Raw genomic sequence first — 25,159 nt, forward strand, 5'->3', positions numbered from 1 at the left:
ACTAACAGCATTGAGGGCCATTAACGACTTCTCGTCAGTACTGAGAGAGGAATGAACCACAAACAACTGAGGCAAAAAAAATGAACAGTAACCTGCAGCACTAACAGTCAGACCTAACAGGAACTGTGGCAAGCACTTTATGGTATTCTTACTCCATCCAGTTCAAACCCTCCCTCAGGTTCAGTTGAGGAGAATACCCCACCCACCCCTCCATACCCCCACACCATTCCAAACGGCTTAATAACTACACTTTCATTATTGTTAAAGTATGTCAGCTACATTTTGACCATATAGCCCATTCTAGTCCTTAGGAGGATCAAAGACCTCCGACTCTCTGAGGCACAGTCATCACACACACGGGGATATTCATTTGAAAAATATAACACTTTAATAAAGGCTACATCTCTTCATAATTACAATAATTAAAGTACCAAGTCATCTTTAAAATGGAGCTCTATATAATGCATAATTTACATTTAAGTGGAACAGAAAGTCTTTAAAAAAAAAAAAAAAAAACACACACACACACACACAAACACACAAACACACACACGCACACACACACAAAGAAAAAAAAAACATATCATGATTACAAGATATCCAAAGCATTAAAAATATCTTTTAAACATAAACCCCTCAGAAAAAGCGAGGGAATCTCACACCCTGAGACAGGGTAGCAGACAGCATGGTAGCCATGCAGGCACAAGTACTGTACTCAATAAAACACTAGCAATAGTGTATTTCTCTCAGCTGATGGCAACGCAGAACTCTACACTGTGTCTTGGAGCTCTGTGATTTTCAGGATTTAAAAAAAATACAAACAAACAAAAAAACAAAAACAAAAAAACAACATACAGGCCAATACAGTTCTTCCATTTGAGACAGTCTTCGATTTGAACACAACCTCTTGCAGTCCCACTGCTGGTTAAAACTAAACACTCAAACAAAAAAAAATGAGGCCACAATGTTGGGGGAAATGGCAAGAATCAATTATTTTGGTCTGCTTGCAATTTTGTAAAATTCACATTCGTTTTCTATCTCTTTTTTCAACATACAAGACTAGGGCTCCAGGCCAGGTCTAACTATTCCCGTGCAATGCCTGGGGCGTAAAAATCAAAGGCACTAAGATACAACATTATGACTGGTTGGAAAAGATGTTGCTGAGTGTTTTTTTTTTTTAGCCAGTCAGCGGTGTGGATACAGACAGTGGGTTGGTCCAGTTCAGAAAGCCAATTTCTGATAGGCCGGCACAAAGTCTCCTGGCACAGTTCATTTAAATTAAGAGGGGGTGAAATAGTGGGAGGCTCTGAATAGACTTCTGTCCATGCACTGATAACATTGGAAAGAAAAAAAAAAAAAAAAATCATCTCCCAATCTTCTAAGCAGCTTGTCCATCAACTGGACATGGGGCAGGAAGGAATGATGGTTTAATAAATATTCATAAAGTTTCTTTACTTGTGACACAACATAATATAATGTGTGTACATATAAGCACCTCTGTATACATACACATGTACATACATCTACAATTACAATGAGAGAGCGTTGGTCAGCAGTCCGTGGTCTGAGGCACGTCAGTGTGGTGCCCAGCAGTCCCTCTGACAGAGAAAAATAAAAACAACAACAACAACAACAAAAAAAAACCCCCACAAAGAACAGTCACCCGCATCTTCAGACAGTGGTCATAGTTTTATAGTCATTCCCACCACTCCTGTGCAGAGGAATGGCATTTTCCAGGATGCATTTCCAACTCCAACGTTCTTTCATCATCTGCACCCTCCTGTCCATACTTCATTGGCTAGTATTCCTTCAATAGCTTCTCGAGCCAAACGTTTTTGTAAGGATATATTAACTTTAGCTTAAAAAAAAACAAACGAACCAAAAAAAAAAACCAAAAACACATTTGTAGGAGAAGTCCATCTCTTCACTGGGTTTGCTTTGAGTGGTCAGTGTGTGTGTGTGTGTGTGTGTGTGTCCTTTGTGGTTGGGTTGTTCTGCGATGGCAGCAGGACCCTCAGTCCATTCTCTCCACCTTGCCCAGGATCTTGCCCTCGTACATGGGCAGAACCGTCCCGTCATCACAGATCTCCTCAAACACTGCCCCGCATTCAAACTCATCGCTAGCCCTCTTGAAATAGTACCTGGAGAACGAAGAGAAAGAGAGAGAGAGAGAGAGAGAGAGAGAGAAAGAGAGAACACAGGGTTAATTCCAGGTAATCACAACAGTGTGGTCTTCACAAACGTCTGCTTTTAAATCATCCGTCTGAAAACAGGGTGCTCTTTTTTCTTCCTTTCTTTGAGTCTTTGACGAGCTCAGAGTTCATCTGCAATTATTTACCCAAGCCAGTGGGGAGCCCTGAAAATGAGCTACTGACGAGAGGCCAAAGCCAGAGTCACGGGTAACAATCCGCAGCACAAAGGTCAAAGACAACCTTTCCCTCGACCTTCTGACTTTCAAAAGAGAAGAGAAAAAAAAACCCTCTAATGATCTCCTACGCACAGTTGAAATGGAGGTAAATCCTCCAATACCGTAAACAAGCTTTTTAAGCATGCAGTAAGTTTCAAGCCCAGCAATGATTCCATAGTGAAGGATTTAACTCAAAACGAACGGTCCGGTGTACCCAGCACTCCACCCAGCCAGGGCAAGCCCCAAGACCCCTCTGTCTACCGATGTCTAATTGGGAACAAAGTCAAATACAAGGGTTCTTTTACAAAAACGCTGAAAGCCTGGGTGCCCGCAAAGTCTGCCCGTCACTATATGCACACAAATAGAGTAACATACTCTCTTTGCTTATTCCCTCTTTGATGACTGTAATAGAATGAGGCTCTTCCACCTTGGACTGATCCGGTGTTTGTGTTGAGGAAGAGGAAGAGGAAGGGAAAGAGGGAGAGGAAGATTACAGAGGACGAGGCTACAGGAGGCCTCATGGCTGCAGAGTTTCATTTCCATCATCTGCCCTGCCTCTGCCGTAAGCGCGCTAATGATCTTCTCCTCCCCCCACTGCCCTCCAAAGGAAAAGCGACCAGCGGGAGAGGAGGGGGCCGCTCTGATAATTAGCCCTGTAATGGAAAAAGCCTCCATTCACCAACATGCTCTGTGAGGCATGCTCCAATTGCCAGGGCTGACTTTTTATGAGCAGAGTCCACAAAGGCGTACAAACAATGCAAATAAAATGTCTAAAGGAGGAGGGGGGGGGGGGGAAACACCCCAGCAAACAGAGCTGGCATAAGGGTGGCCACTAATAAAAAAAAATGGGGGGGGGGGGGGGGGGGGGGGGGGGTGGTCTCTGCTGAAATAGATGTAAGTTTCTGTAAATGAGGTGTCTATGGCCTCTTAAAGAGAGTTACTCTACGCTTTCAATACTCCTCAAGTCGGAAACCATCCATCCTTCTTCTTCTGTTGGCCAAGTTTAACTTTGTAAGGAAGACATAATAGAATACTAACATGCCACGTAATTGCATCCTTATTTCTGGGGAAAAAGCTATATCCTCCTCCACAAAATCTTCAAAAGAGAAGCACAGCTCTTAAAAAAAAAAGAAGAGAAGAAGAGGAAGAAGAAGAGGGAGAAGAAGAAGAAGAAGAAGAAGAAGAAGAAGAAGGAGAAGAAGGCAGCGGCGGAGGAGGAAGAAAAAAAGAAGTCTTTCCATTGGAACATGTTTTATGTGGCAAGATTTTCTCTTTTCAACATCTGGCACCAATCTCGTCTGGCAGATCTGGCAGTACTGTTCTTTGTTGAATTTCTGCCATGTTGAAATGACCCAACTCCACACATTTTCTGCTATTAAAACCATCAGCTTTGAAATCACTTTTCCTTGAAAATGTTGCATGGTATGGAAGCATTGCTGTAAGGCAGGGAACTGCAAAATGCCTGAGAAATGAGCTTCCCCAAGACAATACACATTTGAAATAACACATTTTTTTGCGCCAGTCTCTACAACAATATTTCCCCAAGACTACATTTGATACCTCTAGTTTATGTGGAAGCTCACCTGGCAACTGCCTGCCCAGTGAGAGATTCAGTGTTTTGTTTTCTTTTATCAAAAACGTTAAAGTTCCTCAAATCAAAAATGCTATAAAAAGTACATAGCTCTACCAGACCATTAACAATTGTTCTTGTTCAAATACTGAATTTCCAAATTATTATTATTTTTTTACACAATCATAAAGGGGTTAGAAAAAATTTTTAATCTATTTTTTAAGCTATTTTTTAAATCAGCAACAAGGTCTTCTGTACTGTGCATAATCTAGCTGATACTGTTATTTAGTGTTCTCACATAATGTAACAAATTATGTAAATTTATTGTTTCTTGCTCTGAGAGCAAAAGTTGTGCACTGAAATATTCACTGGATTTCAAACTGTAAACAGGAAACACTGGTAAAAACTGGTCTAACGCAAATGACCCATCAGATATCGTAAAAGGGTACCCGGCTGACCAGTCACTAAAAGGGGTGAATGTTCCTTTTAAGGACTAATCTGAAGTGTTGTTTGAAATGAATGAGTGTTTTCAATGGCTAGAAAAAGGCCCAGAAATATCAGACTATTGAAAATGACCTTTTCAAACAAACAAACATAGTCCTTGATAGAACAGGAAAAATATCCATAAAATGGAAGCGTATAAACACAGATACACGCGCGCATACACCCGTACGAGAGCGACGTAACTTGATACAATCGGTAAAGAATTTGTGTGAGTCTTTGTGCATGAAATGAAAGGCTTGGGCTTCAAAGACGTGCTTATTAAGTGTGCCTTCCAATGAAAATCAATGCCAGATGTGGCCAAATGGCTTCAGTTTAAATTCCCTTTTTCCTTTCACTGTGAACACACCACATCTTTCTCTCAGCTTCAGTACAGTAGACAACAGCAAACATTCGCATGAAAAGTCCACCTTCCCTTCTGACGGCCTTCAGCAGAAGACTACCGTGGGTTTTAAGGTTGATTTTTTTTTGTTTTGTTTTTTTTGGTGTGGGACACTTCAGGGCACTTGAAATATTGTAAAACCGGTACGAGGGGAGCGTTTCAAGGTCGGACACAGCCTAGCTGCACGTCCGAGCGCCCTGTCCTCATAGCTTTCCCAAGCTTGTGTGTTCTCCACAGAGGAGAACCTCTCATTTAGTTGACTGATGTTTCTGTGTGTGTATGTGTGTGTGTGTGTCTTGGTCCTGCTTACCTGTAGTTGCCTTTCTTCCTCAGCTGCTCTTTAAAATGGCCGAGTGTCAGGCACTGCGTCTTCATCATTCGGCGATAGGGAATCTCCTCGCCGCAGAAGAAGTATGTGATGACAGTCTCTGAGCCAAGGGAGACGTGGCTACCCGCCTGCTTCTTTGGCTCTTTCAGTCTGTGGAGAAACGACACAGCACAACGTGGGTGAGAAGGACGTCACCGCGTGACACAAAAGCTAGGTCACGTCCCGTACTTTATGTATAGCTAAGTTTATGATAATTGTGTAAAGCTGCATTATAATCTTCTGGAGATGTGGCGTACAGAAGTATCATGGAGGCCGCAGCCAGCTGAGGCGTGTGGTTTTGAGGCTATGGTGCCAGCCCTAACACAGGTATGAACTCGCACCTCATCTCTGATTGGCCGGAGGCATGTGTGGCACAGCCAGGGGAAAGAGTGAAACTAACATATCCCTTCTTTTTTCCTCTCCTCCTTTCCCCCTCTCTTTGTAGCGGCACTTCAGAAAGCCTAGACTGAAGGTCAACCAATTAAAAATGAAAAGGGGGTTGCGGAGGGGTGATGACGGCCCCCTGACTTCAAATGGAAGCCTGGGCAAAGACCAAGAGGAAGGACACGGGGCTTTTTTGAAGGAGAGAATAAAAAAAAAAAAAAAAAAAGAGTGAAGGCTGGCTTTGACAGGAGGGAGGACTACACATGTGCACATATGTGTGCTTGCCTGCCTTTTTCTTTATGTACCGTCCTACATTATTGAACAGCAGATTAGAAGAGTGAGGTTCATATAGAGTCAGTATAGAGAATGGGAGAGAGATCCGTACTCTTCTGTTTGAAGCCCAGGGCTCAGGAAAGATGAAGTCCCATTCTGGACAGGCACTGGGTGGCTCTTGTCTCTCTGCAAGCTTGAAGTTGAATGCCTGTGGGAAATCATCCATAATCAGTACTTTTCTAAAGCACAACATGTTTTATTTATACTCCCCAAAAACCATGACAAACTTTGAGGTTTTAGGCCAAGCAAACTTAAGACTAGTTTCATTTTGGGAGGGGGGGGGTGGTACTGGGGAATTTCTTCGCTGAGGGTGGTCCATACCTCTGTTTGGGGGGTTTGGAGACCTCCTCCAGGCGTCGGCATGCCTCCTCTAGCTGAGCCAGAGTGTTGGGAGGTGGTAGAGGGGGCATCGCTGGGTCCTGGACGAACGGGTGGGCAGGCTGATGGGCACGGAGATGACCGCCGCTGCCGCCGCCCCCCCAGGTGTGCACCCGCGCCGAGTCGGATCCGTATGACTTCTTGGTGCTTTGAGTGCTGACAAACACAAAAGACCACATTGGAGGCATTGTGGGGAATGTAGTTTGTGTACGTTCACGTGAATGAAGACTAATGAAAATGACTGCAGCAGATCCAGCGGTAATCCTACAGTTTGAAAGATAACAAGGGTCAGCAGAAAAAAAGTACCTGTGAGGCCTGTGCCTGGCCTGTCGGTTGCTCTCCAGAATCCACTGCCAGACGTTCTGTGAGCGGTCTGTGCTGTCTGTGGGCAGCTGCAGAGTGTTGTCCACTCCCTCAGCATTCACCTCTTCACCAGACTTACACAGCCGCTTGGACAGAGTGCTGGAACACCTGTGGATATTACAACAACCAAAGACATTAAAGACAGACCGCATACGGAGGGTGAGTTGGATTACACCATGCCTAGAGACGCCAGCATTAGAATTTAAGTATTCGAAGTGCAGTTCCAAGATCACTCCAAGAGCAAAATCAACTTTAACTGCTCAACCCATCAATGCTTCAGCCGATACCAGAGAGAGGGTTTTTTTTATATACACTTAAGATTAGAGGCTCACTCACCCAAAGGACATCTCTGCCGGGCTTCCACACTGCTCTCTGCCCAGGCTGCGGCTGCGCGTGTAGGTTGGGCAGCACTCGGCGGACCCAGGACAGAGACACTGTACTCGCTGGGTAGCCTCTGCCTCGATCTGCTCCTTGCTCTTCAGTCCTGTGTGATGATGGATGTAATGGTGGTGGATGTGCTTGGTGGACTGCCTGGAGATGAAGGTCTTGCCCGGCACGAAGGCACCCAGAGAAGAGCTTGGCAGGGGCTTGGTGACCGGTCCTCCCCGAGTAAGCAGGCGCTGGTCTGGGGAGCGTGACCGGGGCGAATGGCGAACCATCCCTGGAGACTGACAGCCGGGGGTCTTAAGGACTCTGGATAGGTGCTCGTCTAGGATGGCCTGGGGATCCTCCTCGCAGGAGCCAGGGGTCAGCAGGGGGAGAGAGTGTGTGGCACTGCCTGGCACTTCCGAATCATCCCTCTCCTCTTCCTACACACACACACAGATACACACTGTCTCAAACCACTAGTCATCCCTTCCTTTAAAGCCATTGGCTAACATGGCGTGAGCGGGGGAGAAAAAAATGGGCTGACTTTGGAAACTTTTGACCTTTCTGATGTGCACGCACTACATCCTCATGTAACCACAGTTACTCAGACAGAGCAAGAGAGTGGGAGAGAGAGAGAGAGAGAGAAAGAAAGAAAGAAAGAAAGAAAGAAAGAAAGAAAGGCCTAATCCGAGTCCTGTTACCTCCTGGATTTGCTGCAGCCTCTCCTCCAGGGAACTTATGGTATCCTGCTCCCTCTTCAGCCGCTCCAGCCTGGCAATCAGCTCCGCCGCAAACACGGCAGGCTCCACGGGAGTCATCTCTTTAGGCGGCCGATGGGTCCTCTGCACGAGAGAGAGAGAGAGAGATACTAATGAGAGATAGAGAGAACGAGAGAGACATTGAAAAGAGAAGGAGGGACCCATTTACACAGCTGCCCACCACCTGAGTCCATAGAAACACACACACACAAGTGCGGTCACACACACAAACACACTTTGCATGCCCTCCACCACTGGCACGGCCCGCAGCCGGCGTGAGCAGTTGGTCACACTCCGAGGCGCCTCGGTTTGCTCTCTCTGTAGAGCAACCAAGCCATCAGCCCAAGCCTGTGAAGTCAGGCAACTTCAAAGAGGCCTCGTCAAATATCAAACACACACTAGGGTGGGAGGGACAGTGGCTTTACATCTAGGAATAAAAGTCACATATCAACGGGGGGAAAGGGAAAAAAAAAAAAAAAAAAAAAGAAAAAAAAAAGAAAGGGAGGATTAAAAGAAGGGAAAGTAAGATGGGGAGATGTGTGCAGGCAGCAGGGGACAGAGAGAGAGAGGAGTCAAACGGTGGGAGATCAGAGGAGTAGAGGTAATTTATTTCCCCCCTGCATGCTGGGCACCTTTGAGCTACAGTAGCGACATTATCCTTTTTTCCCCCCTGTGAGCGTACGTGTAAGTGTGCGAGCATGTGTCTCTGTGTGTGTGTGTGTGTGTGTGTGTGTGTGTGTGCCCGCGCGCTCACATCTCTTTTTTTTATTATTATTATTTTGTGCACTGCCTTTCTTGATTTTGCTTCCTCTTTTTTGTTCCTCTCAACCCTTTGTAAAGATGATGAAGGGAGAGAAGAAAGACTGGAGGGCTGCTGGCAAGTCTCGCTGCAGCTCTGGGCCCCCGCTGCCTGAAGCCGCTGCATCCTGGGAGAGGCAGCCATTGCCAAATCAGAAGGGAAACATTAAAAACAAGAAGAAAGAGGAAGAAAGAAAACAGCACAGATACAGACAGCAAGTCTCTTCTCTCCTCACAAAGTGCGCGCGCGCACACACACACACACACACAATGTATTTGTCAAGAAAAGTGAGAGAGAGAGACGGACAGACCGAGAGAGAAAGAGAGACAGACAGAGAGAAGAAAGACTGATGCGAGAGAGACGGCAAGGACAGAAAAGTGAAGGAAGGAAGATGAGGAGGGTTTTTGTTCTATTTGTTCTCTCTCCTCTGTAGTCATCCCTCTATTCTAACATCCCAAACTCCAAACGCAGTATTGTTTTGAAGCCCAGAGCATCCAATTCCCCTCAGAGTCCGGCAACCCACTCCACTCAGATCACTCCATTTCGGAGGGGGGAGGGGGGGGTGAGGAATGGGCATGTGGGAGCGTGTGTGTGTGCGTGTGTGTGGTGTATGCAAGAGGAAGAAAAAAGGGGGGGGGGCAACACTGTTGGAAGTTGTCACTTTCCTACAAACTGGCTCTATTCATGGTCTGATCAAAGCGTTCACAGTGCGGCAGTTGATTTTTTGGTGCCCCAGGATAAAATTAGCCTCGTTTATCAGTGCCTTATTTCCAAAAAGAGCAGAATTAGAATAATTAAAGAAGAATATCGCTGATGTTTCAAAAACAACACTACTTCAAAAACCAACTAACCTCAAGAGGTAGGGGAGACAGAGGTAACACTGAGGACGAGTACGGTGAAAGTGTGTGTGTGTGTGTGTGTGTGTGTGTCCATGTATGCGTGTATCCGACAGTAGGAGGACGGAGTTGGAGACTCACCGGAAAGTGAGGGAGTGTGACCTGTCCGTTCATCCTCAGGTTTCGATGGATCTCACGCTGCAGGTGCTTCTTACTGCCCAGTTTGTAGGGTGGGATGGCATCTCTAATGGAGATAAACACACATACAATACCCCAGGTAAACTTTCTGCCCCAAAACAGCTCTGATTCACCCCCCCCCAGTGCCTACTGTCAGACACACAGAGTAACTGGAGTGCAGCTCACATCACTAGAGCAAACTTCAACATGCCTTTGTATTGTAGTTGAGACTGATTAGTGCATAGACATTCATTGTATTCAAACCATAGGCTGAATTAGACCGGTTCAAAACCGACACTCAGTACATCCAGTATCCCGTGGTGCTCCTTTCAACACGGCCCAGAAACTGGACATTTCATTGTGATCCATATGACTATTTGCCAAAGGCTTGGGTGGATGAGATTCTAGCTTGTTAACTTTTTTTTTTTTTTTTGGAAGATCATTCGCAGTGAGAATATGAGCGTGAAAATGTCTGTGAACTCTCCTGTGGAGAAGACACTCCCTTTGAAAAAGTCAACAGAATGAGCTACGACAGAACTGTGCTAGCGCTGTCGCTAACGCAGAGACGTGGAAAGGACGAGCTGTCTCGTCCGAACCCGGGATACTCGTCCAAGTCGTCTCGTCCGAGTTCGCTCGAGAGCTGACGACAGAGACAAGTTTCGTAATTAACAGTTTGACTGGCGCCGTCCCTGTCCTCGATTGTTACGGAACTAAAAAAAAAAAAAATCTCCTCTCAAGTCCCTCTTTTTTTTTTTAACCCGTACAATATATATATTTTTTTTAAATAAAAAAAAGGGACAGACCAATTTGGTTTGCTCGCTTTTTTTTTTTTTTTTTTTTTTTTTGAAGTCTGAAGTGTCTGACCTAGCCTGAATGCAGTTTGCTGTGTGGCTTTGAAAGCCTGTACACATGCGCATAAACTCCCTGCTCCAATCTTCATTTGGCAACGACTCCACAGTCGGCCTCAGATCTCAGCAACATCAAAAGGCTGGTTTGTAAGATAAGGTAATGTTTGAAGTCGGCACAGCAGCATTCCCTGGCGTCCAAGTAAATCCATAAATAAGATATAAGCAAAATCCGCCTCCTCTCTCTCTCCCCTCCCCTCCCTTTCCCTTTCTTTATCTAGAAATGAGATTCAGATTTTCCGCGGCGCCTTTTAACTGAAATAAAAAAAAAAAAAGAGTTATTCTAATCAAATCGGTCCCCAAACAAAGGCAGGACGATTTTCTTCTGCCTCCCAAACTCAAAGAGGTAAAAGTACAAACATAATAACCACTACCATAAAAAAAAAAAAACTGTGGATGAATACAGGCCAAATTTTATTTAAAAACAAAAACCCAAAGATTTGTACTTTTTTTTCCTGATTGGTGTATTTCCTTGGCATGTTCTTACTCAGGCTAGTTCCTTATTCCCTGTTTGCCCATGTTTTGAAAACTCCAGAGACCTATATACATGAATTAAGAGTTTGTTACTGGTAATGGGACTAAAGAGTTAGAATCACTTGAATACTTTGGTGCGTTTACAACAGCTGTTCTTTCAGAAGAAAACGTGTGGAGTTGGGATTTTGAATGTCAAAAAATAAAAATCGGCATGGAAAACATTCCAGGGCTTTTGGACTTGGACTTCCTTTTACACATCTGAACTTCATACACGCGCTCTACAACAAATCTCAAAACTTTTTCTGCTCCACCCCATCTCAAGATAAACAAAGCGAAATATCCAGCCAACCTAAAATATTAATCTCCAAAGTTCAATGAAGTCCATCACGAAACGCACAAACACACACACACACACACACAGTGCATGCTGAGTGTTGGCCAGCTCTTTGAGGTGTCAGGAGAAGGAAGGCCATGGTTCTTTCATTGGACTGCTTTATGGGGATCTCCTATTCACTTGTGCAAGTCATTTTCAAAGCCGCCAGCCTCCCTCTTATCCCCCTAAGCTCCTCTGGCCTAACAATGGGCTGAAAGCCATTCAGTTAAAAAGCCTTTCATCCCGCACACACTTTACTTCTCACTCCCCGACCTTAGCTATGCACTCGCACAATTGGCTCTGCTGCAAACAGACAGGCAGTAGGGGGTGTGGTAGTAGTGATTGGGGGGGGGGGGGGGGCACTTGTATTAGGGAGGGTTGAGTTTCAGTGTTAGTATGAGTGTGATTTTGGGGGGGGGGGGGGGTCCAGTGGTAGTAGTACTGGTGGTGCTGTTTGGGGGGGTGAGAGAGAGGGGACCTAATCCAACTCCCAGGTGACCCGCTCGGCGTTCCTGAATGGGCTAACCTCTGGAAGACATTGGATCCCCAGCACGCCAATCCCAGCGGGGACAGTTCAAACCACCATGTGACCAGCAATTCTTTTATTTCCTGCCAAGTTTCTTCAATGAGTGTCTTGCGTTCCACAGAGCCAACGCTCTCTCTTTCAAACCGGGACAAAGGAGGGGAAACAAAAAAAAAGAAAATACTAAATAACACTGGTGGGTCTGGCAAACCCCAGCAACTGGGCCTTCTTTTTCTCCCAAATGAATTAACTAAAGTCCACTAAGACCAGCCAATGTCGTTTCCTGTTTGAAGACTTTGCACAAATTATTATCAATTAGCACGGTGTGGAAGTAATTCGTCGGAGGAAGGCCAGGGGTCCTTCTTTACCCTGCCAACAAGCTCGTCTTTGGTGATTCACTGTTTTGAAGCGGACAACAAGACAAACAACTACACACTGTTTCCAAAGCTCTCAACATCTGCGAAGAGCCTGAGTAAAGCGTTTAACCTCAAGTAACACTGCACGAACAAAAGGAGAGATACAACTGTTCCATGCTTTTGGAGATGGGAAGATGGAATGGGGAGAGAGAGAGAAAGAGGAGAAAGAGAGAGAGAGAGAGAGGTGGAAGGGCAAGGTCCACACAGAGTTACTCTAAGACAAGAGAAGAGAGCGGATACTTACACGCTGCTGTCCGTCATTGACGTGGAGTCATCTGTCATGGCGTCGCTAGAAATCTCACTGTCATTGGCACTGGTGGCAGGGGCAAAGCTGTAGCCAGAGGTCACATGGTAAGGGTGGGCAGGATCTGTACGTCTGTAATGCCTAGAGGAACATTAAAGAGACCCGACATATTAAAACATGTCAGGCCATCACACAAACTCCACAGCATTCTCCATTCCTTATTACAGGTCGTGAGGATGAGTGGCAATGAAGGACACCACCTCAGTTCCTCTCTCAGACATAATGTTTGTTCACACTGGCCAGAGCTTGCAAACACCATAACAGTCTCAACATGCTTGATATGGATTAAGGGTCCAATCATGTACCATCAGCATAGCTTCACTGGTGTGGGAGGGGGAGCGGGGGGGCTCAGCTCAGCTCTGTGACGGGCAGTTCAGTGGGACTTGAATGTCCTCTTTGCAACCCCCCCCCCCCCCCCCCCCCCCCCACGCCAGCCTGGAACAGGGTGAGCGGTAAAGTTAAGTGAGCAGCACAGCTGTGCGAATTGCCAAGACCACTTCCCCTCGGATGACCAAATCTGGGGCCTTTTGTTTGGGCCAAGCTCCCAGTCCCACACTTTACCCTATTGCCTCTGAAGTGCACCCCTCACCCCCCTCCCTCTTGTTTTCTACCCCCTCCAAACTAACACGCTGAGGTAGTTGTTCTTCTAGATACCCACCAAGCCCCTCCTTCTTTCTTTCTCTCTTTTTCCTCATACCCCTGTCCTGCTGTGATACATTCCTGTTTCACTGGAGGAGGAGGGGTAGAACCTGAGCTCTGAGAGAGAGAGAGAGAGAGAGAGAGAGAGAGAGAGAGAGAGAGAGAGAGAGAGAGAGAGAGAGAGAGAGAGAGAGAGAGAGAAAGAGAGAAGGAAAGAAAGGAGAGAAGAGAGAAGGGGGAGGGAAGGCCTCTTCTGTATAAGAATGCCTACTACCAGGAGTGCTGTGAGGAGAAACCCAGCATGACTCTAGCCTTGGGCCCCAGCTCAAACCTGACCTTTGGAGGGTCTTGCACACAGTCAGGTATTTAACACAGCTGGGCTCACATTTTTCCCTTTCCATACCCCTTCATTCAGTCTTTCTTTCATGAGCAGCCCCCTCCCTTTCTGTCTTTCCTTTCCGCTCACACCAACAGTGCGCTTACTGGGATTTTTTTTCAGGGGAGAGATAAAAGGGGGGAAGAAAGAGAGGGAGACAGAGAAAAAGAGAGAGAGAGAGGGAGATATGAAATCAGAAGAGAATGGTAGTAAATAAGAAACAGAGGCGGGTAAGGCGTGCGGTCTCTGTGAGTCACAGAGGGAGCTGTTGGTGGTGGTTGTTTTTTGTGAATAACTTGATTCAGTGAGAGGAAGAGAGGAGAGGCAGGGAGAAATGAGTTCCACATGCCTCAGATGAACAGAAAGTATCTAAAGTGGCAAAAAAGAGAAGGAGATTAGGGGAAAGCAGCTAGAAGTCCATTACCTCAAAAAAAAAAAAAAATCAATCTGAGTAATCACCTTAAATGTTGCTGTGAAACTTTTTTTTTGGGGGGGGGGGGGGGGGGGTAGCCAAAGAGTAAAAAATCTGTCACCTTTTCAACACCACCCTTCCCACTGACTGAGCTAAAACCCCTATTAAGTGCCTGTCCTTTAAATGGATAAACATTTGTCTGGCACCACACATTAATGGCCACCTCACTTAACAACGTTAAACTGAGTGGTCTGACAGTTACAAAGTAGTCACAGCACAAGTACCAACGTTTGGTACACAGCTTAGTTTATCAGTGTTAACTGCCAAAATGTTTCATACGTGCACCTCATAGCCCAAAACCATTATACAATGATCTAAAACTATACAAAAAAAGTTAATGAAAGACATTAACCCAACCCAGAAACGTCAACTTATTTCCCCAGATCCATACCTACTTTTAAGTTTATGTGTGTGTGTGTGCTGGAACCATTTAAAAAAGGAACTAACTCATCAATGAGCAACATTAAAAGAAATCCTGCTATTTCAATTATTTGAGGAGTTCTGGAGTGTTTGACGTGTGCCATTGAACTTGTTTTATCTGTTTGATGGCTGTTGCCAGATTTGCTCTGTGAACTTCTCATGAAAGACGATCCTCTATCTGCGGAACAATTTCAAAGTACAGGAAACTCATGCAAGCCAGCAGAGGGCCGCGTGCTAGACACCATTTACTTGAAAGGAAGAGCAATTCCATTGATGTTTTCCCCTCTCTCTCCCTTTGGCGTAATGCAAGCCAGGTGAGAGCAAACCGCCTTTACTTTTGGGGAACGGGCGATTTCGCCGCTTTCACATAAAAGCACATTTTCGCTAATTGATAGGGTAACAATCAGTGTATGCAAATTTACGTAATGACAGACTGCGTTAAGAATGGAAACTGTTGCAAGCAATCTCCCTGCAAGCCCTGCGCGATTACATAGAATAAGTTTAGAATAAGATGGTAACATACACTACGTGCAGTGCACACAACTACATGGGAGGGAAGGGTATTTGGAATGTCTTACCTGTACCCGTTATCCAATACCTCCATAGTCCTTAGAGATGGAGTTGTCCGAAGCGCTTTAGTGGATAGTCCAACAACGGTTGCCAATGCTTTGGCTTTAATGTCATTACAACTCCATTCCTCCTCTTCGTTAAGAGTCGGCAGGTAACCGCAGACTAGTTTCAGGCTTCCTAACCCATTAGGGTTGACATGCGTCGGGTTTTCACACCCGCTTCGGACGTATTCGAGGTATATGTCAGAGGTCAGAAACATCTGGTATGCGTTTTCCTCCATCGTTGTCTGAATCTCGGTCTGAGCCTGATCAAACATTGCTGAGTCAATTTGTTGTCGCTTAATGTTATCCCTAATGAATGTTTTAGTTGCAGGCTTAAGCTGCTTGGCAACAACGCTGTTGTTTTCAATATACCGCTTGTAAATAGCTTTGGCGACTCGTAGCGTTTTGGTATCCTTGAGGTCCATCTGTCTGAAACCATTGCAGGCGAACCAAAAATCTAAAGTGTCCACACATTTCTCCCGCTCCAGGAATGCCCGGAAAAGTTGAGCACCGTCTTGGTCCCCAAGAAGAGAGTGTAAAGACTTGGTCCATCGAGCGAGCGGCGAATCCGGTGATGCGCTCCCTTCGGGTTCCCCAAGACCATCATCATCTCTCCTCGCCGTTGAACCGGGCGGTGCAACTACCGACGATTTAGCCGTATTCTTGGGTCTCATCATGGCAAGTTTGCTGGGACTGTAGCATTTCGTCTCGCCCTCTTCCCCTGGGACAGGGGGACGAGGAGCATCTTCTCTGAAGCTACTAGAGATAGGGTCTGTTAGTGCCCTATTCATGGCTCCAGATTCAGCAACAACCTTCTGTCTTGTTCCCCTCCTCTGAGCTCAACTGTAATCTCCTCACTCTCTTAAGTCAGCGGGGGAGCCTCTGTGCCCGTCTTCTCTCTGAAACAGAAAGTATTGATCTAATCAAAACCAGATCCGCCCCAACTTCAAAGGCAGACACGAAGTAAAGAGTCCTCTCAGACTCTTACAGGTTTTCAAAAAGAAAAAAAATGCCAAAAAGGGTAGAACAGTCGTAGCTCTTCATAGAACGGATACCAATTTCCCTCTGCTTTCAGAAATGCCTCTACCGGATTTTTTAAAACTAGCGTCTCATCAAACTTATTTCAGCCGTAGACACAAGGGGAATTTCTCAAAGAGCTGAAAAGCTGTTCGAGACCACGTTTCATAGAAACAAGTTCTAATATGCATAATTTAACACGATTCGCACCAACAGTAGAGAGAAGGATGCATTTGACTCGTTTTTCATGACTCAGTTTGTGTTAACTGAAAGACAAAGTAGACTAAATCTTATTCAGCTAAAAGTGATCATCTAAAGAAAACGGATAACAAAAATATGCATCTAAGAATTTAATATCAACGATGTAGCCAATCAATCTGAACTTGAGCGCCCAGGTAAGTTACAATGCAAAACATCACCGCTGATTTAAGTACATCAATGATACACGAAATAAACAAAAACATTGTAGCCTACTGAAACCTACCCAAATGTAGAGACGAAAACAGTGTTCGAATGAAAATAAAAGTTCGTCGGAAATTTCAAGTAGCCTTTCAAGTAGCATATGGCTCCAAACCGTGACTAAACTACTCTTAACACATTCATCCACTGGGTACACAAGAAGATAGCGTAGCCTTTATCATAGCACAGTCACTACATTTGAGAATCAAGTACTCCCTGAAGAAAAATAAAGCATTCCTAATAAGCATGGGTAGAGTGTCCGCACGCATCACACTGAAAATATCACTGCAGTTCTGCTGCAAGGAGTTTTAGGACTGATACAACCTAACTGCCTGATACTACGTTTCCGATAGCCCATAGTAGGCTAAGGGGCTTTATTCGCTGTGCGGATAAGCACTCCGGTATCTCTGCGATGGTTTGAACGCAACGCAATGTTCGAAATGCCACCAGCTGATTTCAAGCAGTACTGTAATTAAAAGACGTCTTTTTTTTTTTTTTTTTTTTAAGTGAAACAGTTTTGTTTCTCAACCTTGATCTATAATTTACAACATGTAGAAATTTCTTACCCGTGGCATGAAATTCTAAATGATTCAGTCGCACGTAAATTCAGTGTAAGAATAAAACGACTACAATCAACAACCTAACATATCAAGACACTCACGAGCGCATTGCCCTTTTTAAATCCAATCTTAAACACACAGAGCGATCACAGGGGGTGGAATTCCTCACACGAAGTTCTTTTGACCACTGTAAAGCATACTCTTTTAACATAATCAAAAGACATATACGCTCAGAGTAGCTTACAGTTGCTTCAGAGTCCAAAATACTAGTCAACAACGTTTAAAAACGAACGTTTTAAACTTTATATCTGGCAAATAGATTTAATTTCACACAGCCACATTACTTCAAAGCCAGTCAACGGTACATCAAAGCAACTCCGTGAGGCCAGCGCGAGGAGAACATTCACTCTTGTAACTTACCATCGATCCATGAGTCTGTCCCCCCAAAAAAGTCCACAGTTTTTCCAAAGCTGAAAAAATAATCCACAACATCCACTTCAATGTCGCTCCTCTAGTGCTCTGATCCGTTTCGGCTTAGTTGCAATAAAGAAATTTAAACGTGTCTCCGTCCGGAAAAAAGGACTGGTTTCCCCGTCCTTTCCCTAGTATTTCAGGCAGCCACGCCATACGGCAGATCTCCTCTAGGCTATTCCAATATGTACTGGACTCAGGGTTTAAGTGCGGGCATCAAAGTAAGGAGCCGACTTGCTGGTCCCGAAAGGTACATACAAAACAATTGTTTCCGTTTGTCGTCTGAAAAGAAGACGAAACGCCCATAAACACTCTAAGTTCCAATTTAATTTATTCTGTTTAGTAGAAGAAACGAATAAGATCAGTAAACGATGAGGGCATTAGAAGAGAAACGTACGTAGGCTTTCTGTGATTTAGTTCGTGAACATAAAGTTACTAGTAAGTTGCAAGGACCCTCTCAAAGACAAGCAATCTTGAGCCAACTCCCCGAGGCTTTGGAACGTCAGAAGTAAGTGATCTGCCGCCCCAATAGCATTATCCCTGCAATCCTTCTGTTGCTACATAAACTTTAAATACACAGGCCTCTCTTCTTTTAAGATTCACAGTTTTCAGTTTAACTCATTCATTTCCGACATGCGTGCACAATTTTGGTAAACGACGCAATAAGGGTGAAAATAATTTAATGGAAACTTACTCGGGGAAACACACTCAAACATTCTCTCGCAAATTGTAATAACAGCCGTTAAAAAGCTAAATGTAGGACAGGAAAGCGAATAATTGTAAAAAAAAAAAAAAAATGGAGTGAACAACTTGTGCTTAGTAAAAACATGACTGTGTTGTCGCCTACGATTAAAACTGATATTACATGTTATAGGACAGGAAAAGTATAAAAGTATTTATACTATCCCATAACACAATCTTATCTTACAGTAAACGTAGGGCTACAAAAAAGGCTTGTCCTGCATTTCCAAACTCATAAGAGAGATTCTGCTGATCCCACCCCACCACACTTCAAAGGCTTTATTGTACCTTTGATGTTAAACATTAACTTTGAGGAACGGGATATAATAAAATAAATGAATTAGTACAATATAAAATGCACATAAAACAGTACAGACATTAACCTCAAGTATAGCCTATGCATTCCTATGCGATTCTATGCGCACAGAAACATATTTCACAATAACCGAAAGGAACATTAATCAATTACCAAACCTGCAGCAATTTTAGCCACCATAAAACCTGATAGAAAAACTGGTTCTCTCTTTATCCAGTGTGATTTCAACTCAGTTGACCTTAGCTCTTCTCTGACTGCCAGCCTAATTAAGTAATCAGTTCTGATCAGCTTGTTTGTTTGTTTACACAGAACCCATAAGCAAGTTACACTGCAGATCCCAAAAGCATTGATACATCATTATTAGCCATATACAAACCATAATTCATGTACAGAAATGTCTATTCTTATAGCATAAAAGGCCACCCTGGCTAGTGTGCAGAGTTTCATGGCATTAAAAAAACCTCATGTTTAGAGGATCATAATTAAATTAAAACAGGGAGCTGTCTAGTTATGAAAACTAAATCGGTGTGGTACCTGCCATATTAAATCGGTATGTCCCTCACTTTGCTGTCATACAATATGACCGTAAAAGCTGTTCAGGTTGTTCCAAAATATATGCAGCAACAATGAAGAAACGGAACCAATTAGACCCCCAAATAAACTCAAGCCTGATTTGAATATAATAACCATTCAGCCTCAGTCAAGTCAGTCTTTGGAACCCCGAATGTCTGACCAAAACTCAGAGTTTCCTGTTGGACACAGTGAACATCAGAGAAGTAGTTGCAGCAGTAAATACCAATAAAAGTGAGAGCATCTAAAAACGTGTCTGCTCCTCTCTGCACACCAACCCTGTGATCAGTAACTGCTCTAAATTACTGTATTGTCTGTTTGTTCTTTCAGCTCGGGGTTAAACTCTCAGCAGTTTGCTTTGAAGCCATTATCCCTTTATCTCAAGCCAGACCAAAGACTTTAGGCAGGACAATGGAAAATGAAACCTACTGGGAGGCTTATGGCAGTTATAGAAGAGGTCCACCAGGAGGGAACTAGGATTGTCCATTTGTACTACTCCGGGGAGGGTGGTGGTGATGTGTGTGTGTGCATTTTTGGAGGGGGGGGGTGGTAGAGAAATGAAGAAAATAGATGAGGGGGTGGGGGGTAGTAGTGTTTTTAATTTTCATGGTATATACACACCAACAGCAAGGCTTTTAGAGGAAATGATAGCTTAGTCAAATAAACATGACCATTCTGGGGCAATATCATTAAGGGTTGAGAGTGGGAAGGACAGGACTGGGAGGGAAAAAAAGGAGGTTGAATGAAGGGAGTGAAAGAATAAGTGCAGTTGTCAGCAGAATCAGATGGCATGCAGGCTGCTGGAGAAGATACAATTAAAGTGTGGAGTTCAGGCTGGCTTTGAAGTTGGACATGGTGCCTAACACCCTTAAAGAAGGACAACAATTCACCAGCTTATTATGGGCTGTGACAGGGATCCCGTTTGAGGGGCCAATTTAGAGAAAATAAACTTTAATTTCAACCTGATATGGCCTTTAAGTATAATAGTATATTGCAGCGGTGGCGGTATCTGCAACCTGTGTACTCAGATTGAGGTTGCTGTGGCTTTGTGTGGGTAGTGAAGGTTATTTATTGGTGTTCTTCTTTTTTTTTTTTAAATCCTATTTTGTGCATGACTTTTAAGTTTAACAATGTATAGAAACAATGTCTGATGTTTCCCTAATCCCTTTTTAGCCATGAAACCCACCACATCTGCCATAATGAGTTTCATTTCCTCCCTGCCTCTGATTTGGGGGATGAAGACATCTTAAAGATTGCTCCTCTCTTTATTCATTAATGTGGTCAGAGGGATTCACCGGATTATTGCCATGGCAATGATCAGTTTTGAGTGAAGTGAACTAACCTCTCCGTAAATGGTTATTGCACTGGAGAAGCCACCAATGGCCCTTCTGCTTTGAAGTCTCTTCATCAAAGTGGAATAGAAATACATTAATGCACACCTACCACTGCCTCCCACTTAATAGACCAGTCGAGCAAAGCGAGTCACTTTCTTTAAGATTTTCTCCATCCTTAAAGGTCAAAAAGTTTTACATATGCACTGGGCTGTAAAAATGAAATCAAACAAAAAAGCAAAAGTAAAACACGAGCATGCTTGTCCATCCAGAAACAACTAAAATCTGCCAGGGAGAGAAAGGAGGTGTCTGATATGTGCTTTTATTTGACTGAAACCCACAACTCTGTGGAGAAGGAGCAGGCAGGAGATCACCTGTCATCACAGCGCTGAGATTGTCGTTGTGTCTTTCAAAGTTGTGATGTGAGTCATAACAGCCACAGCTGTCAGACAGCAACTCAACAAAGACCCACACAATGTTCTTCTGACGGGACTTGCTCTCTCTCTCTCTCTTTCCTTCCTTCGCTCCAAACAAAACAGGGTCCTGCTTCACCTAACTTTTTTAATCAAATAGCTGTGTGATCGTAGAGACTCAAAACCTGCCCTCCACTGGCTGCTACAACTAAATAAGAGGATCTCACTGGACCGTCGGTTGCTTAGCAGTGCGACAAAATGACACAAGGGCCACAGCAGGCTGAGAGTATGTTTGAGCATGAACATACACAAGGTGTTCGTCTATGTCGGAGAGCTGAAGATGACTTATACATTTACCAGCCAATCCACATTTTGAGAGACAAATTGAAGCCGACCAGTACAAAATGTTTTGAAAAGTAGCTGCGATCCGTCGTTGTGCATTGAGTATCAAAACTGTCTGACTTGAAGTCTTTCTACACATGGCTTGAACCTCTTCAAAAGTTCCACTATCGTTCTACTGTGTGGATGAGAGGAACAAATGTGGTCAAATCAATTGGCAATGACTGTATAACCTTTCACAAAAAAAGCGTAAGCCTTGAGTGACGGGTAGTCTGTGGGACAGTTAACCGTGTCAGAAGGTAAAAAGCATAAAATAGATAGGAAACAGACTCGCTCTGAATTCATGTGCTGCCTCTCAGATGGAAAAAGCATAGCCTGGTCTTCTTTACACTGAACAGACACCGCTTTGACAGAAAATCTATGTGGCATTGAGACAAATGAATAGAAGCGATTGATCGCACAGCACATCTGCAGTCAGACTGTTTCACCGTCAAACAGCAGTACCAGTGCTTCTCTGGACCAGATTGTACCGAGTGTCTCTGAAGCAAGGCAGGCACCATAAAAAAAAAAAGGCAGCACATCTGTGATGAAATGGAGAAAGTTAACTAAGAAAACGGGGAAATGAAAAAAACTAAAAAACATATAAGCATGATTTATAACGGCCATAGATTGCTTCACGTTGACTACACAAACAATCAGTCAGGCCTCATATGAAAAGAACTCTATAAAAAGTACCATTAGATCATGCAATGTTCTTTTCAGTGTGAACAATAAACCACACAGGAACATCATTCTGAATCTCCACACAGCCCAGTGCAGTCAGATACATAGAATTCAGATGGGGTGGGGTTGGGGGTAGGGGGTAGGGGGGGGGGGGGTTGACACTATTGCATGGTGCAGTGTCAATGCTTAAAATCAAATACAGGGCATACACTGAATCCTCTGCCTTGTGGATCTTTCCCATTGCGCTAACTTGACACCCATCGCAGAGAATAACACGATTTTGTGTTAGGATGTCAGGGTATGCACCGCTCCACTCCTCGTATTGCGTTTTAGCTGCTGCTTCCACGTGGGGTGTGTGTGTGGGGCTTCAAACATTTCTGCTAGCACACGGAGAAAAACATCTCCGACAGGGGGGACCTCTGCTGCGCGCTGATGCTGATGACAACCGGCCTGAAAAACAAGGGTGTGGAAGAAAAACTACCCTAGAAACAACATTTACTCTGTGAGAGGCATTCCATATGATGTCTCTCATCAGGGATTTTTAAAAGTCAATGAAAAAAAAGAGGGGCCCATATAAGTGAGAATGCTAGTGTCCTTGAGATCTCAGAGTAATTATTCTCTCAGACCTTACGAGCAGTCTGACAGGCCAAAAAAAAAAAAGTCTTATAGACAGTGTTGATGGCCCTTGTCTTACCGTATAGAAGAAACAGATATAGCTCCTCCCTGGATTTGACCTCTTGTTGATTCTACATACAGGGGTAATATCGCAGGCTTCTCAATGTGTTTAGTACTGTGGCATTGCACTGGTGCTAATCTGGCCTTTATGAGGTAATGGCAAACTGCACTACACCCTGCTGATCTGGAGATACCAGAGAGGAAGGTGTGGGGAATCCTTTGATCCTCCCCTCAATAATTATAAGATTAAAAATATTGATAACATTTAAAATAGACAAAGTTTTGGCAGGCATGTGTGTGTGTGTGTGTGTGTGTGGTCAGATTAGCTTTCAGACCCCTCTCTTTGGATCTGTCCTATGACTGTGTGGTCCAACGTTATCTCTCTACAATAAAGGCCAAAAAAGAAATCTCTTGTTATTGTTTGTTGGAGGTCCTCCGTCCTCAGGTTCTGGTGGGAACTACAGAGAGAGGAAGAGGAACTCTTTGCCCCGGCTTTCATGCAAACTTTGACTTAACTTAACAGCTCGCTGCTGCTGATAGAAATACAGGAACGGAACATGCTCTCACCAACACCCCCCCTGCCCCCCTCCACCCCCCCCCCCCCCCCCCCCCCCCCCACCACCACCACCCCCAACCTGAAAGACCACCTCCCAACCTTTCCCTTTGTGAGACGAAGCAAAACAAAGAGACAATGCTTGATAAAACACAGCTCAGCAGGTCAGAGATGTGCTCTTAGGAGGGCATGGTTGCCTGTCCTTTGTGCAGCCTTTCCAACCATAACAGCCCCTACAAGGCTTTTACAGTTAGAGACTCAACTCCTGTGAGTCTGATCTCAGTTTGACAGTTGCTCACTTTGCCCCGGCTGCATAATCTGCACATCAAATAAATATCTCGTGGGGTAGTATTACCTTTGGAAACACTAGATCAGCTCACGGACAAAGGGAATTTGAGCGTGTAGCTGCCGTAATAAACGTGTGGAGGACAGACAATTTCCAATGCAAATCGGCACGGGTTTTTTGAAATGAAATACAGCTTCAAAATACCTTCCTGGAAGAGGATTCCCTTGATCTGATCAACATTCAGCACACACATTCCTTACTTTGAATCAACAATGTGACTGTAAAATGCGATGGCCAGATGAATTCCGGCAGAACTTTCATTATTATGATTCTCATCTGCCAGACTGAATGGCATAAAAAAAAAAAAAAAACAAGGACAGGCTTTTTTTTTTTTTTTTAATCTGAAATGTCTAAAGTCATCACTTTGGTTTCCAGCGCAGGGCTGTTGGTAAAATAAATTGTCAAGGCATGTAGCAATTGTTTCAAAATCTCCGCACTGGTATTAAATGACCACGTAATTTGGATGGTTGTTCAAACATTTTGTTTCACCATTGCAAATACAGTTGAAACCGCAAAACCCTAATCACAATGATTCATTTTCACTCGAGTGTGGTTTGGGAACTCCGACACATAAGACCATTCAGAACACTGCGCTCTGGAATTTTACAAGAATACTAGAATTGTTTCTGAGAACGTGGATTTCGGTCACAATTTGGAAAGTCTCTGTGATTCATTGACAAACTACGTACCAATTTCAAAAACGAATTAGTCAGCGAAGTGCGTAGTAAGTAATGCTATTCCTGCAAAGGGACAGATCGTGGGTAAAATCTAGCAACCTTTCCATTGCTATCTCTTTTCTTTTTCGAAGGTTTAAGCCAAGCTTTGTTTACTGCACTGATCTCAGCATATATTTCTAAGGATCAAAGGACTTCCTCCTCATGAACGGGATCTTTGATCAACATGTGACAGATCGTGTGGAATGAGCAAGTGCCACATTGTGGCATGCTACTATAAGAGTAAAAAAAAAAAAAAGAAAGAAAAAAACAAGAGCAATCTTCAGGCAAAGCTGTGTAGTAGGATTCATCGAGACAGTCTAGTTTGTGGGGATTTACATTTATATACACCACTGACAAAGATCTATCATTCAAATTTAAATGTATACAAGTCTGTTCTGTATGGATGTTTTGCCTGTATGTCACGGACAAAATTTAAATATAGTTTCTATGCACTGAGTCATTGGTTTCTTGTCTGATTCAACGTCTGATTGGATATCTGATTGGACTGTTTTAATGATGGTTGATTCAACAGACAAATGTGGAATGTTTCTTCATTAATTGATCAAATCCTGATCAAATAAAGGAAATGATATGGAAAACATTTCTTTTGATAAAAAGGGTTTAATAAAAAATGACAACTTGATTTGACATGTATTTTTTTTTTTCAGATAATGTAAACAAATGTCAGATGCAGAAAAAATTACATTTACACCACAAAACATGAGGCAGAAGTAACGCTAATCAAAACGGAAATAAATAAAAGTTGTGATTAGAGATGGTAAACACCACACA

General features: G+C 43.9%; 1 protein-coding gene across 2 annotated transcripts; it reads right to left on the reverse strand.

Annotated features, from left to right (window-relative positions):
- Positions 1–1,962: 1,962 nt before the first annotated feature.
- On the reverse strand, positions 1,963–16,795 carry axin2 (axin 2 (conductin, axil)). Of its 2 annotated transcripts, XM_030790509.1 has the most exons (11): positions 16,762–16,795; positions 15,105–15,909; positions 12,560–12,700; positions 9,589–9,691; positions 7,756–7,896; positions 7,022–7,494; positions 6,629–6,793; positions 6,266–6,478; positions 5,997–6,092; positions 5,171–5,338; positions 1,963–2,141 (listed from the first exon to the last, which is right to left on the reverse strand). In XM_030790509.1, the coding sequence occupies exons 1-11, from the start codon at positions 16,793–16,795 to the stop codon at positions 2,015–2,017; spliced, it is 2,466 nt and encodes an 821-aa protein (XP_030646369.1). In that variant the 3' UTR covers positions 1,963–2,014. The 2 variants fall into 2 exon arrangements, with proteins under 2 accessions (XP_030646369.1, XP_030646370.1); XM_030790510.1 differs by lacking the exon at positions 6,629–6,793.
- Positions 16,796–25,159: the final 8,364 nt, after the last annotated feature.

This window comes from Chanos chanos, chromosome 13 (genome assembly GCF_902362185.1).
Source record: "Chanos chanos chromosome 13, fChaCha1.1, whole genome shotgun sequence".
NCBI lineage: Eukaryota > Metazoa > Chordata > Actinopteri > Gonorynchiformes > Chanidae > Chanos > Chanos chanos.